The sequence below is a fragment of the Ictidomys tridecemlineatus genome, chromosome 7, assembly GCF_052094955.1.
Source record: "Ictidomys tridecemlineatus isolate mIctTri1 chromosome 7, mIctTri1.hap1, whole genome shotgun sequence".
Classification (NCBI taxonomy): domain Eukaryota; kingdom Metazoa; phylum Chordata; class Mammalia; order Rodentia; family Sciuridae; genus Ictidomys; species Ictidomys tridecemlineatus.
In genome coordinates this window covers 140,691,551-140,704,475 of record NC_135483.1, presented here as the reverse complement: position 1 = coordinate 140,704,475, position 12,925 = coordinate 140,691,551, and the positions used below count along the sequence as shown (strand labels likewise).

The following is a 12,925-nucleotide window of genomic DNA, read 5'->3' as shown; positions in this document are numbered from 1 at the left end:
AGCACTGAGGGCGGGGGGGAATTCACTTGCTTAAAATAAGAAATTTAATTATTGTTCAGACAACCTTCAAAATAAGTGTTGATGATTCTCCAAGGGTGATTCTCCTAGGCGATTGATTCCCCTAAGGCCAGGTCATCCGCATCATTAAAGGAGAAAGATAGCTGGAAAGAGTCTCAACACTGTCTTAAAGTCCTTCTCAAAAGTAGCACACATGACTTCCACTCCTGTTCCATTGCCTAGAATTGACCCATATGGTTACATATAACTGCAAGGGAATCTTGGAAATGGTGACAGACATTCCCCAAAAGTCAGATTTTTGGGAAACAGCTCTTGATCTACTGCACAAGTGTCCACTGCTAATGGAAATGATGATGTTTTAGGCTGACTAAAGGCTAAATTAAGGCACAGAGAAGTTAAATAATTTTCTCAAGGTCACAAAGGTAGCAAGTAACCAAGTTAGGATTTGAGCCCAGAGTCCATACTTTAAACCACTGTACATATTAACTCTAAAAGTATCAAAAAGAAAATATGAAAAAATATTTTTATAATCTTGGGGTACTGATGGTATCTAAAATTGTTACCTGAAGGCCCAGAAGGCATTAAAATAGAAAAGAGAGGGAGAGGTACAGATAGACAGTCAGTGACATAGTTGTCCACACAAAACTTGAAATTTCAGGGTTAGGGATGTGTAGCTCAGTGGTAGAGTTCATGTTGAACATAAAGGAGGTTCTATGTTAAATGACCAGCATAAAAACAAAAACTTAGCCAAAGTAATGACACATACTTGTAGTCCCAGCTACTGGGGAGACTGAGGCAGGAGGATCACAAGTTTAAGGTCAACCTGGGCAAGTTAATAAGACCATCTCAAAATAAAATTTGAAGAAAAGGATGTAGCACAACAATAGAGTGCTTGCCTAGCATGCAGGAGGCGTTAGGTACAATCTCTCATACCATAAAAATAAAATTTCTGAATTGGAAAAGAAAATAAACAAAAGTAGAAGAAAAACAATTGACTAAGATAAGCCTTGACTATAAACACAGATGAAAGTTAATCCCCACAATATTTAGAGATTACCTACAACTCAATTTTTTTAAAATGGGCAGAGGACATAAATAAGCAATTCACAGAAGAAATAAAATGACACTCAACTCCACTTTTTTTTTTTTTTCCGGGATGGAATGCAGGATCTAGAGCATGTCAGGCAAGTGCTCTCTCACAGAACACTTGGCAACTTCAATGTATTACCTTCTAAGTTTTTCAATTATATTATTTCCTTTTATTTAAAATAGGAGGCAGATGGCTGGAGTTGTGGCTCAAGTGGTAGAGTGTTCATCTAGCATGCATGAGGTACTAGGTTTGATTCTCAGCACCACCTAAAGATAAAATAAAGATATTGTGTCCACCTAAAATTAAAAATTATTTTCTTTTTTAAAGGAGGCAGAAACAGGGCTTGATGACTCAAGCCTACAGTTCCAGCTACTATACTTCAAAGGCTGAAATGGAAAGATCCCTCAGGAAGATTTCTTGGGCCCAAGAGTTCAAGACTAGCCTGGGCAACATAGCAAGACCCCCATATCAAAAATAGATAGATAAAGAGATAGATAGACAGACAGACAGACAGACAGACAGACAAATAGAGGGCACCAGGCTGGGCAAAGCTACCCAAAGTCAGTTCCCTATGACTTGCAGTGTTCCTCTTTCTAATCCTCTTCATTTTCTGTGAGGAGCAGAAACAGTCCAGGCTTACCTGAAGAGGGGCCTAAGAGGGGTGGTCCATGGCCATAGGGATTAGGCACAGCCTTCCAGCCTCATCAAGGGCCAGTACTGCAGGCAGCCCCACATGTTCATCCCCAGTCCAGACCTTCACAAAACACCTGAACCACCCATTGCCACCTAGGAGGTCTCTACCCAATCCCCAGGCCTGCTCTGATCCACTGGAGCCTGCAGCCTGCAGCCTGCAGTCCACAGCATCTACCCTCACCTGGACCGCCAGGAGAAGGTCCTAGCCTGTGTCTCGGCAGTGGAAATCCTGAGGTGTCTAGGCCACAGAATGCCTAGCTTCAAGTTGAATCTGACAGCAGGCAATAATTCCATGAGGAAGCGGTTATTGCCTGCATTCTACAGAGGCAAACTAAGAAGCACAGTAAATCTACCCAAGCTCAGTGCAGTGGTTCAAGCCAGCAAAGTCTGGCTCCCTCCCAACCCCCATTCTATGGATCAGCATATCCCCTTTGCAACCATAGAAGATGGCTAACTTTTTAGTTGAACGATGGGTAAAAGAAGAGAGTGGAAAGACTTCCTACAAAAGAAAGAAATTTTTCTTTTCCTGAAGGGTACTCTGAGTTTCTGACTTCCTTCCAAATTCTTCCACCTTGGTGTGTGTGTGTGTGTGTGTGTGTGTGTGTGTGTGTGTGTGTTTGATTTAGCCACTGAATAAACAACAAAGAACTGTGGGCCTGACCAGGGTCTAAGACCTAAAATGCAGAGAAAGAAATTGACTCCAAAAGTTCTAGAAACATGCAACATGTACAACCCTGCGCTATGTACATCCAGTCTAGGCATGGGCACTGGAATTCGCTGCTGCTCCTCACAGCTCAAGCCTGAAGAGTTGTCCCTTCAAACGGGACAACAGAGCTGGCCAGGAGGGAGCTGGCCCAGAGGGAGCTACAGGGGAGGGCAGGAAGTTCCAGGACAGAAGCATGCTTTCAGGTCTGTGCTCCCTAGCTCAAGTCCTGCTGCTCAGTATGCCCCAGCTCCTAGCCTGCTTGAGGATGTTGGAAGCCGCTGGCCCAGGTTTTAGGGACAGAGAATGACAGCAATCTTCCTTCAGGTTTAAGAACAAACCTTGAACCATTTGCACGCCTGTCATCACAATGTCAGTGCTCCTGAACGTTCAAAATGAACTTCCCAACAGTCTGAGTATTCGGAGCCATTATACTTGGTGGGAGAAAGGTAACATTCCCTCTGCATTCCTAGATCACAGACTGTGCACCGAGATCTGGCTGCTTCTAGTCCTCGAAGGAGAACGCCTTTCTCCCTCCCTCCGACGCTAGCCCACCCATACCCTGAGTTTGGGGCCCATGTGTTCATATCCCACGGTTGGGCCACAAGCTTAGTGCCTCAGAGGTTGGGGAACTCCGTCACTTAATCGACAATTAAGTGAAATAGGGTTGACTCTGATCAATTAGGAGGCAAATGGCAAAATTGGTACTGAGAGTTCTAGAAGCATGCCGAAGTGGCCGTCCAGTGCCGTGGAGGGGTCATGGCTGGGATCATGAACTATCCGCTCATTCTTGTTCAAGTTCCTGGGGTTTGCTCGCACCCCGGCAGGGAGCAAAGGGACAGATTCCCCACCAGGACGAAGCCTCGGTCCCTGAAGTTCGGCTTGGCGGTGGGAAGGTGTGCTTTCTTCTGTCTCTGTTCGGGGACCTTCCCGGGGTGGGAACAGTGCTATCTCCTGCACAGCCCGCGCCCCTCCCGGTCCCGCCACAGAACCTGCGCTTCCGGCTCCGGGAGCTCCGGGGGTGCGGGGAGCCGCTCGACCTTAGGAAGGCCGATGCCCCTTCCCACCTGTCCCACTGCACTTGCAGCACTAGGCCCAGAAAAGGGAGGTGGTGGTGCAGCCTTCTCTAGCGATCCGGGGGCAGAAAGTCTCGAGCGACAACAATCTTGTCCCTGTGGCCCATACCGGAGCTCGAATACGGACTCGGCTGCATACCGCTAAAGCAAGCGGTTCCTTCTAAGCCTTGGTTTCCTCAGCGGGGATGGTTCTGTACCTACCTCCTAGGGGATTCCCAGGAGTCGGTGAGGTAACAAGGGCTTGGCGGCACGCCAGGTGCTCAGTAAGTGCTCAATAAATAAACGCTGGCAATTGCTTTCTTCATTAGCCAATAAACCACTGGAGGGAGGTCAGGACCCCCCAGCGCCTGGCACACAGCGCCTGGCACCAGGAGTGGCTGACTGAGAGTCTCTAGCTTACAGGGAATGGTGGGGAGGGGGAGAACATGGGACCTCCTAAGAATGTGGAAATCCTGAGCATGTGACAATCCCTGAGCTGAAAGGGGAGGTGAGGATGTCCCTGGTGACTACAGGGGAAACAGAGGACCACTCACTCCGTCATTGCGGAATCCCACCCTCAGGAGAGTTCTCTCTGGTGAGTTTCCATTGTGTCCTCTCCTCTCGCTGAATTATATATATATATATCCCCCTCAAGGATACGGAGCTGGGAGTCAAGGATCATATCCACCTAAGGGTCTTAGAGTTTGTGGAAACTTGATGGTTTCCGAGGTCCCTCTAGGCTGTATTAGGCTCAAAAGCCAAAAAACAGCATTAAGGACACAGCAATGTAAAAGGACAGTTGTTCCTAAAAGCTGCTGACCAATGACAGAAAAACAGGATCACCTTCAATTTGGTGGTAGAAAGGCAGAGCTAGGAAGTTCTCAAAAACCAAATCTCTGCCTTTTCCCAAAGTCTTTGAGTTCTAGGACCAACCCCAAAGGAAATTGAAAGCTTGGGTTCTTAGAGCTATTACATTGATAATGTAAATATGAAGGATGGTACCAAAACAAGTATTGCCTCTTGAAGCCTGGAAACCTCCATCCTAGGGATCCTCCGTGAGAGTGGCAGACTGGGAGACATGGGATAGTCCAGTAGCTGGTGTGTGGACCTCCAGTGGGATAGGCGAGTGAGAATGGGCCTGGGCCCACTGCACACATTGGGCACCCCACACTCCCTGCTGGAAGCACCCTTTTCCTCACCGCAGCCCTACCTGCTGGACTTCTGTGCAACAGATTACACCAAATAGACAAGTAGGAATGAAGCACTGAGAGCTGGAATCTTGACCCAGGCCAGCAGTGAGGCAGTGGCTTGAAAGCAAGATGTAGACCTACATGCCTACCCTTTCCAGATCTTGGGCTGGTAGATATGGGGAGCTGTTTAATCAAGGCTTACAGCAAATACCCACGTGCTTTGCCCAGTACAACAGAGAAAGGCATCTGGTGGGCTAGGAAGGTGGTTCACCTAACTCAAAAAAAAGGTCAGGTCGTTTCTGTCCTCATGTTTCATGTCCTCATGAGCCTCATGTTCATCTGTAAAATGGAATGATGATTCTGTCCCTGCTTGGCACAAAGGTTGGTGGTAGACTCCCATTGCGGTGAGGAAGGAGAATCCCAGACCAGACCAAGGCTAGGAACAGGATCAAAATAGGGAAAGTCTCAATAGGGAAGTTGAAACAGAACTAGAGCAAAGACACCTAACCCCTAATTCCCTCTTCATTCTCTAGGTCCTCCTGAGTTAAAGAATGTGGGGCTCCAATGTGTCAAAATGCATTCTACTGTCACATATAACTAATTAGAAAAAATGTTAAAATAAATAACAACCAAAAAAATGTGGGGCTCTTAGGAAAACAGAGAAGATGAAAGAGTGCCCTGAAACAGAGGAGGAAGCTGAATTTCTCCCGACTTGATTCAAACTCTCCCTTGGGCATCATCTCAACCTAAACTGTGGACATAAGTACCCATTCTGTATGGTACTCTTGACTTTGGACCAAAATAAGGAAATCAAGTAGATATTCTGATGCAGTGATCAGATAATTTCAGGAAACCCAGATTTTTGTCTGAATTGTCAGAATTAATACCTCAAGTCTCTACTTGATTCTCCAAATGCAGTTTAAGTTCTCCCTTTCCTTTTCTCCCTCTCCACCCCTCCCCTTGCTCATTACCTCTGGTCTTCCACTTCCCCAAATAAAGGGGGCTACAGTCATATTTCATTCCAAAAAGATGCTATTTTCCAGATCGCAACTGACCTGGACTTTAGGCTGTTAGTGGAGTTTTCTAAAGAAATAAAATACAACAAATTTGCCACAGTGAAAAGGCCCAGAGGACATGCTTGGGATGGGAACAAAGAAGCAGAGAAAAGAAAGACAGCCATTACATTCTTAAATTTTCATTTTCAGGAAAATTTTCTTCTGTATTAGATAAAAACAGCTACCACAATAATGACATAGACGATTTTAAGTCAAGACACCAAAAGACAATCTGTACTAAACATCAAGAATTTAAACTGGGAACCCACCAAGCAGAGTGCAGCTTTAGGGGTCCCTTGGTGGTGTATCCCGTTGCAAGCATTTAAACTCGTTTTTCCCCATCTTTTCTTAACCAAAATAACTAAATCCAGGCAGACGGGAGGGCGCATTACCTGCCTTGTTATTCCTCTGTGTGAATGCTTGAGTTTTAATTACACACTTGCTTTTTCTGGGGAAGAGACCAAAGACCGTATTTTTCAAAGTATCGACTTGTTTTCCATTAGGCAGTTGTTGTAACAAGTTCTTTCAGCGACATGTTATATCTCTAGGAAAGGGTGCTTCAGATGGTTCGCACTAGCACAATTTTGTGGCTTTTAATTACTATTTTGTTCTTTTGGGGGGTTTCAGAGACTGGCGCCTGGGCGTGATTAGTTCGTCTACACGACCCATCGCAACCTCACACGCGGTCCACCAGGTGGCGCCACAAAGCAGGGGCCTCCGCAGGATTTTTCAGACTTGGAAGTCCAGCAAGGCCTGTGTGTGTGTGTGTGTGTGTGTGTGTGTGTGTGTGTGTGTGTTCGTTCGTTCGTTCATAACCAACAGGATATGGAGATAGAGAGGAATTTCGATTTCGATTTTTAAAAATAAAAGGAAGGGGCTGGATTTGTAGCTCAGTGGTAGAGCGCTTGCCTTGCATGAGTTGAAGGCACTGGGTTCGATCCTTGGCACCATATAAATATAAATAAAGACACTGTGTCCATCTACAATTAAAAAATAAATAAATAAAAGGAGGATCTCCAAGACTGAAAAAAAGGGGGAAGTTGGGGTGGGTATGTGCAATGATAGAGCAGAACAGGATCCTAAAGTGCAAAACTGCAAAATAGGATTAAATTAAGTGCATGAAATAGAACTTGTATTTGCTATAAGTTGCAAGACGTGATGAATCTAGTATTGAGACGATAAATCTATAATCTCACCTAAGGATTATTTCATTTCCTTCTCTGTAAAAAACGTGGAATTTAAATGATGTTAGAATGAACTTTGAAGGCCATCTGGTCTGGCTGGTCTTTCCACCCTGAAGAGGAAGCCCTGAGATCGCTTTCCGGGTGTCAGTTACCCATCAAATGTACATAATTACTCAGAGCCTCAGCATGTCAGGAAAGTACAAGGAAAAGTAATAATACCTTTGGGTTTATATAGCTTTTCTCTCAAGCAACAAGGAAAAAACGTTTAAATATTATCCAATTAATTGTCCTAATATCCCCGTGGGTTGGTTAGGAAGTAGTTATTATTATACATGGTTTATGGATAATTTAAATCAATTGACTGTCAAGTGCTGAGTGGCTGACAAGAGCAAGTGCCAGGAAAAGCGGGATACTGCTGGTCCAGCTCTCTGCACTGCTTTATTTGATTAATATATTTGAAAACCGACCCACCTCGGGCAAAAAGGTACAAATCACTGGAATTGGCCTTTGCACACAGAATAGGATAGGAGACCCCACTTCTTCCTCTGGGGTGAAATGTCAGTCTCTAACTTCACGCCTCTATCCTACTGCGGGCCATCCTGCACCCCCATCGCCCACCCAACTCCCTCGCGTCTCTGCTCACTTTCAGTGGCTGCCTGCACGCACTGGCGGCCGCCGCAGCCACAGTGCCCGCCATGTGACACCCGCCCCCACCCCTGGCCCTGAGTTCTCGGGTGCCTGGAGGCCCACGGTTCGTTTCTTCTGATTGGCTGTTGCTAGGTGACGTCGCTAGCGCTCACGTGACAAGTGTTAAATGCCCACCCTGCAGGATCCCGCCTGGCAGACAATCGTAAAGCTGCTCCGGGCCGCTCACCTGCTCCCGCCTCCTGGAGCCCGACGGGTCCCAGTCACCCCTGCCCCCTCCATTGCCCGCCCCCCGCCCGAGCCCGCGCTGGGCAAGGAGCCGAGAGGGCCGAGAGGCCGAGAGAGTATGAGGCCCGCCGCAGCTGTCCCAAGCAGCGCATGGTGATAGCCTCCCCCAGAGGAGGAGGCGCCTAGACCGTTGCCTCATTTCTTGTTTTCCTCTCCCCCCACCCCCCACTTCACCTCCCAGTAATTACATTGGCTGCTGAAAGGGACCGGGAGAGACAGAGGAGGCGCCTCGCTTCCCCCTCACGACCGCCACCCCTGCTCTTTCCCGTCCCGGGCCAGGATGACTGGAGTCTTTGACAGTCTGGTGGCTGATATGCACTCGACCCAGATCACGGCCTCCAGCACGTACCACCAGCACCAGCAGCCCCCGAGCGGCGGCGGCGCGGGCCCCGGCGGCAGCAACAGCAACACCAGCAGCCTCCACAAGCCACAGGAGTCGCCAACCCTTCCGGTGTCCACAGCTACCGACAGCAGCTACTACACCAACCAACAGCACCCGGCGGGCGGCGGCGGCGGGGGGGCCTCGCCCTACGCGCACATGGGCTCTTACCAGTACCATGCCAGCGGCCTCAACAATGTCCCTTACTCCGCCAAAAGCGGCTACGACCTGGGCTACACCGCTGCTTACACCTCTTACGCGCCCTATGGGACCAGTTCGTCCCCCGCGAACAACGAGCCTGGTATGCATAACGCTGGTGTCACGGGTGCTAAGTCGGTCTAGTCACTGGGATGGATGCGGTAAACATGTTTGGGGAGAGGGGCCGTCCGGAACCCTGACCTTCCACATTACGTACTCACCGCCTGCTCCTGCCCTTTACCCTACCCAGTTTCCAGTCTCCCGGTGAGTCAAGGTTTAAGTCCCTCGGTTCTGAACGGTGGGACCCGGCAGCCTCAAAGGCCCAGTGGGCACACGGTGCATGCCTACGAGTAAATGAATTTCCTTGCCATCTGCATCTTTTTACTTTCTGGCGTGTGCCTGTCTTCCCCTTCCCTGAAGGGTTCAGCTCCCAGGTTCGGCGCCAGCCGGCGGCGCGGGGAAGTTGCGCCGGTAGCCAAGCAACATCTCCAAAAACCCGCCTCCCGGGTCTTTTCAAGTTCCCGCTGAACCCTTTAGGCAACCAAGAATCCTGGGCCGCGCGGTTCTCACGATTCCGTTTCGTTGCAGAGAAGGAAGACCTCGAACCTGAAATCCGAATAGTGAATGGGAAGCCAAAGAAAGTCCGGAAACCCCGCACTATCTACTCCAGTTTCCAGCTGGCGGCTCTTCAGCGGCGTTTCCAAAAGACTCAATATCTGGCGCTGCCTGAGCGAGCGGAGCTGGCTGCATCTCTGGGCCTCACCCAGACTCAGGTGGGGCTCGCACGGTGGCGAGGAGGGCACTGGCCTGGGTTGTTCTAGAAGTGGACAATTTTTGTTTATTTTAGAGTATATTTTAAGTAGTTTTAGATTTTTTCCAGGCTCGCACATGGGGCAATCTAAACCTCTAGGCCCAAACCTGAAAATCCCCAAGGGATCGCCCCGTGGGAGGCAAGAAAAGGGACAGCGATAGGCAGAAATCTAGTAACTACTGGTCGACCCGCTACTGATTAAGCGGGTAAAATAACCGGCTCTACTGATACCCTCCGGCTGTCACCACTATGCACCACATTCAGTCACTTGTAGTCAGCACATCCTTAGCTTTTTGAGACTGCCTCCTAATGGAGCAGGACACAACAGAATCTCAGAGGCCGCCGCAAATAATTCGCTCACTTGCACAGGATGCTCAGTAGCCACCTCCGCCGGCGGTCTTCCTTTGCTCCCTCCCCTCCCTGATCCTTGCTCAGGTCCCTCCATTAATGCTCGGGTCCTTTTTCCACAAAGGTCAAAATCTGGTTCCAGAACCGCCGATCAAAGTTTAAAAAGATGTGGAAAAGCGGGGAGATACCCTCGGAGCAGCACCCTGGGGCCAGCTCTTCGCCACCGTGTGCCTCGCCTCCAGTCTCGGCGCCGGCCTCCTGGGACTTCGGCGCGCCTCAGCGGATGGGGGGCGGCGGCGGCCCGGGCAGCGGAGGCAGCGGTGCGGGCAGTTCAGGCTCCAGTCCTAGCAGCGCAGCCTCGGCTTTTCTGGGCAACTACCCGTGGTATCACCAGGCGTCGGGCTCTGCCTCACACCTGCAGGCCACAGCGCCTCTACTGCACCCCACTCAGACCCCGCAGCCCCACCACCACCACCATCATCACCACGGCGGAGGGGGCGCCCCGGTGAGCGCAGGGACGATTTTCTAACCCCACCGAGGCCGCTCCAGAGACAGAGCCAAGACCAGCGATTCCCAGGGCTTGCCTCCACAGCCGGTGGGTCCCTCCCGCTGGCCAGCAGCCGCCACCCAGCAGTCCCTGAGGCTGCGGCCTAGGATGGCCCGCCCTAAGCGCTGCTCCCTCTCTCAGCCACGGAGCAGCGCAGAACTGGGAGGCCTCTCCCCGCCTCGCGGGCTCCTCTCCGAGGACCCTAACAGCTGCATGGGGAAGGCCGCTCTCGATGGTCACATTTCCGACCTGAACCCGGAGCCTCGGCCATTCCCAACCCCTCCTCGGACTCGCCTCCCCAGCCCTCTCCGCCTGGCGAGGCTGTCCGGCGCCTTCATCGCCCCGGGGCTTATGCTGGGCCCCGGAGAAGGACGCCTCCCCCGCCCGCGAGGCTTCTCGGGCACTCTGAGGTTCCTTTCTCCCGGTTCGCCTCCGGGCTCAGCTCCAGTCCGCTTCGGTTATTGACCTCCCGGGGTCCTGCGTGCCCGCCCTTCCCCCAACCCCGTGCCCCCTTGACCCAGGCGGACTCGCCGCTTTTTTTTTTTTCCTGCGGGGTTGTTCCCAGCCCCGGTGCCCCCAATCCCTTCCCACCTAAAGCTCACCCCACCAACGCTCCCTCAGCTCTCTCCTCATCCATCACCAGTGGAGTTTTTTTATTTTTATTTTTTTAAAAGTTTAGGTGCCTTTGCGGATGACCTCATTTTGATGTTGGAGAAAATGATTTTTTAATATGTGGACACTGCAAAAATGTGTTTAAATTATCTTTTTTAAAATTTATTCAGGATTATTAGCCTGGACTTCGACACAGAGTTTGTAAATAAAGGTGTCTGTGCAGATTTCCCACTGATTTGTGTAAAAATCCTCATCTTTTCACCTTTTTTGTAAACCCCCAGTTGTGAAAACTGCGGTTTAGCAGTGACATCAGCAACCCTCCGTTTATTTTTCCCTTTGAAAAAAAAAAAACTCTCAGTTAAATTAAGCTACTGATTTGAATTTGTTTTATCTTATCCTAAAGTCTTTGTTCTTTAAATGCAAGGTATTTTGGGATTATTTATTATGAAAAACAACATGCTCTTAATGTTGATTTTACAATATGAAGAGATTATTTAAATAAATTATTGTTTTCATTGGAGTGTGTGTGGGTTTTTTATTTTTTATTTTTGCTTATTTTATTTTTGTATTTATTTTGAGTGCCGGGGTTCCGTCGGTCATGCACTCAGAGCGCAAGCTGCTGCCCAGGACCCGAACCCGGTCAGCAGAGACGGACTTTTGCACCTTTTGGTGGTTGCAAGCGCTGAGAGGTGCGGCCAGTGGAGGACAGGCACGCTTCTCGCCGGGTGCAGCAAAGGGTTCAGCTCCGCCCCTGCCCGGGTCCGGGCTCGGGGTTAGCCAGCCCGCGGCGCCGTGACTCACTCAGCGCTGGGCGGCTCCAGCCTCGCCCGCCTGGCCCCTCTGGCGCCGGCGCCTGGGCCCTGCGCCTGGGCGGTCTGAGCCGCCCCCGCGTCCGCCACCTAGGCCAGGCGGTGCACTCGAGCCGCGTCCGGGGACCTGCTGTCCCGGGCCGAGTTCGGCTGCAGCCTAAGATCAGACCCCCACATTAGACCCGCCCCTCTGTATGCTGGTGGCCCTTTGGGAGCTGGTTGAGCCGAGAATTGTTGAGTCGCCTCCAGGAGGCACGGTTGGCTGCTCTGGAATGCAGGGCGACCCGGCGCACAGTGCAACGCTAGCGCACACAGTCATACACACAAGCACACAATCTCAGTCACATTCAATGCTCTCACTCTTGCACACAGGCACACACAATGGCACACTCGAACTTCCTCAGTAGTGCAGTATGCACAAATGCAGTAATGCACAAATACTTGTACACATAACATTGACACAAATTCATGCGTACACATTCACATTCATGCTGACATACTTACATATGCACATTCAGTGATGCACACTGCTGTGGGAGTGGCATTCTGCACCTCACACTGAGAGGAGAGGTCCACACACCATTCAGCTCTGCTGTTTACCAAGGGCCCACACAATCAGCTCCCAGGTTTGGAAGTGACTCTACTTTTTGGCATTCCCTGCAAAAGTTAAAGGTAGGGATGTAATGCTGGTCTGAACTAATAGTCCCTTTCCCTGGAAGTACTGAGGCCTACAGTTAGGAGCTTGCTGGCTTCAATCACTGACTATGTGACCTTGGGCAACCCTCTTAGCCTCTACAGTTTGCACATCTATAAGATAGTAGAAATAATAACAGCTATGGTTCAGAGTTGTTGTGAGCAACAACTTAATGAACCCTTAATAAGGCAATGATGTAACAGTGCTTGGCATACGATAAGCACTAAAATTTAGTTATTTCTTATTTAGCATTACCGTTTTATCACAATGCCCCAAATCACAGATGCTTTACTTTTGTCTGTGATTATGATGTCCACAGTTACCTAGAGATCTTTCTAACTTCACCTTGTGTGGAAGAGCAGCATCCCAGGGTTTTGGGAGAGCTCCAGCATCTTTCTACACAGGGTTTGAACCTCAGCCATTCCCTCCAAGGGACCCGCCTCTACTGGAGAGAAGGTTGGGCACAGGCCAGAGAACCCTGCTTGCCAGATTCAAGCTCCCTACTCTCGGTTATTTAGGCCATCCATGTTATGTGTCTTCAACTCATCTCTGCCAAAATCAGAGTTAAGGCAGAGGATGGCATCATCCTGGTCCCTGACTTTTCTA

The 12,925-nt window shown here is 49.8% G+C and overlaps 1 protein-coding gene across 1 annotated transcript; it reads left to right on the top strand.

The window, feature by feature from the left end:
• Positions 1-7,835: 7,835 nt before the first annotated feature.
• Dlx2 (distal-less homeobox 2) lies at positions 7,836-11,336 on the top strand. Its single transcript, XM_005324596.3, has 3 exons — positions 7,836-8,601; positions 9,087-9,271; positions 9,782-11,336. The coding sequence occupies exons 1-3, from the start codon at positions 8,202-8,204 to the stop codon at positions 10,184-10,186; spliced, it is 990 nt and encodes a 329-aa protein (XP_005324653.1). The 5' UTR covers positions 7,836-8,201; the 3' UTR covers positions 10,187-11,336.
• The last annotated feature ends 1,589 nt before the right edge of the window (positions 11,337-12,925 follow it).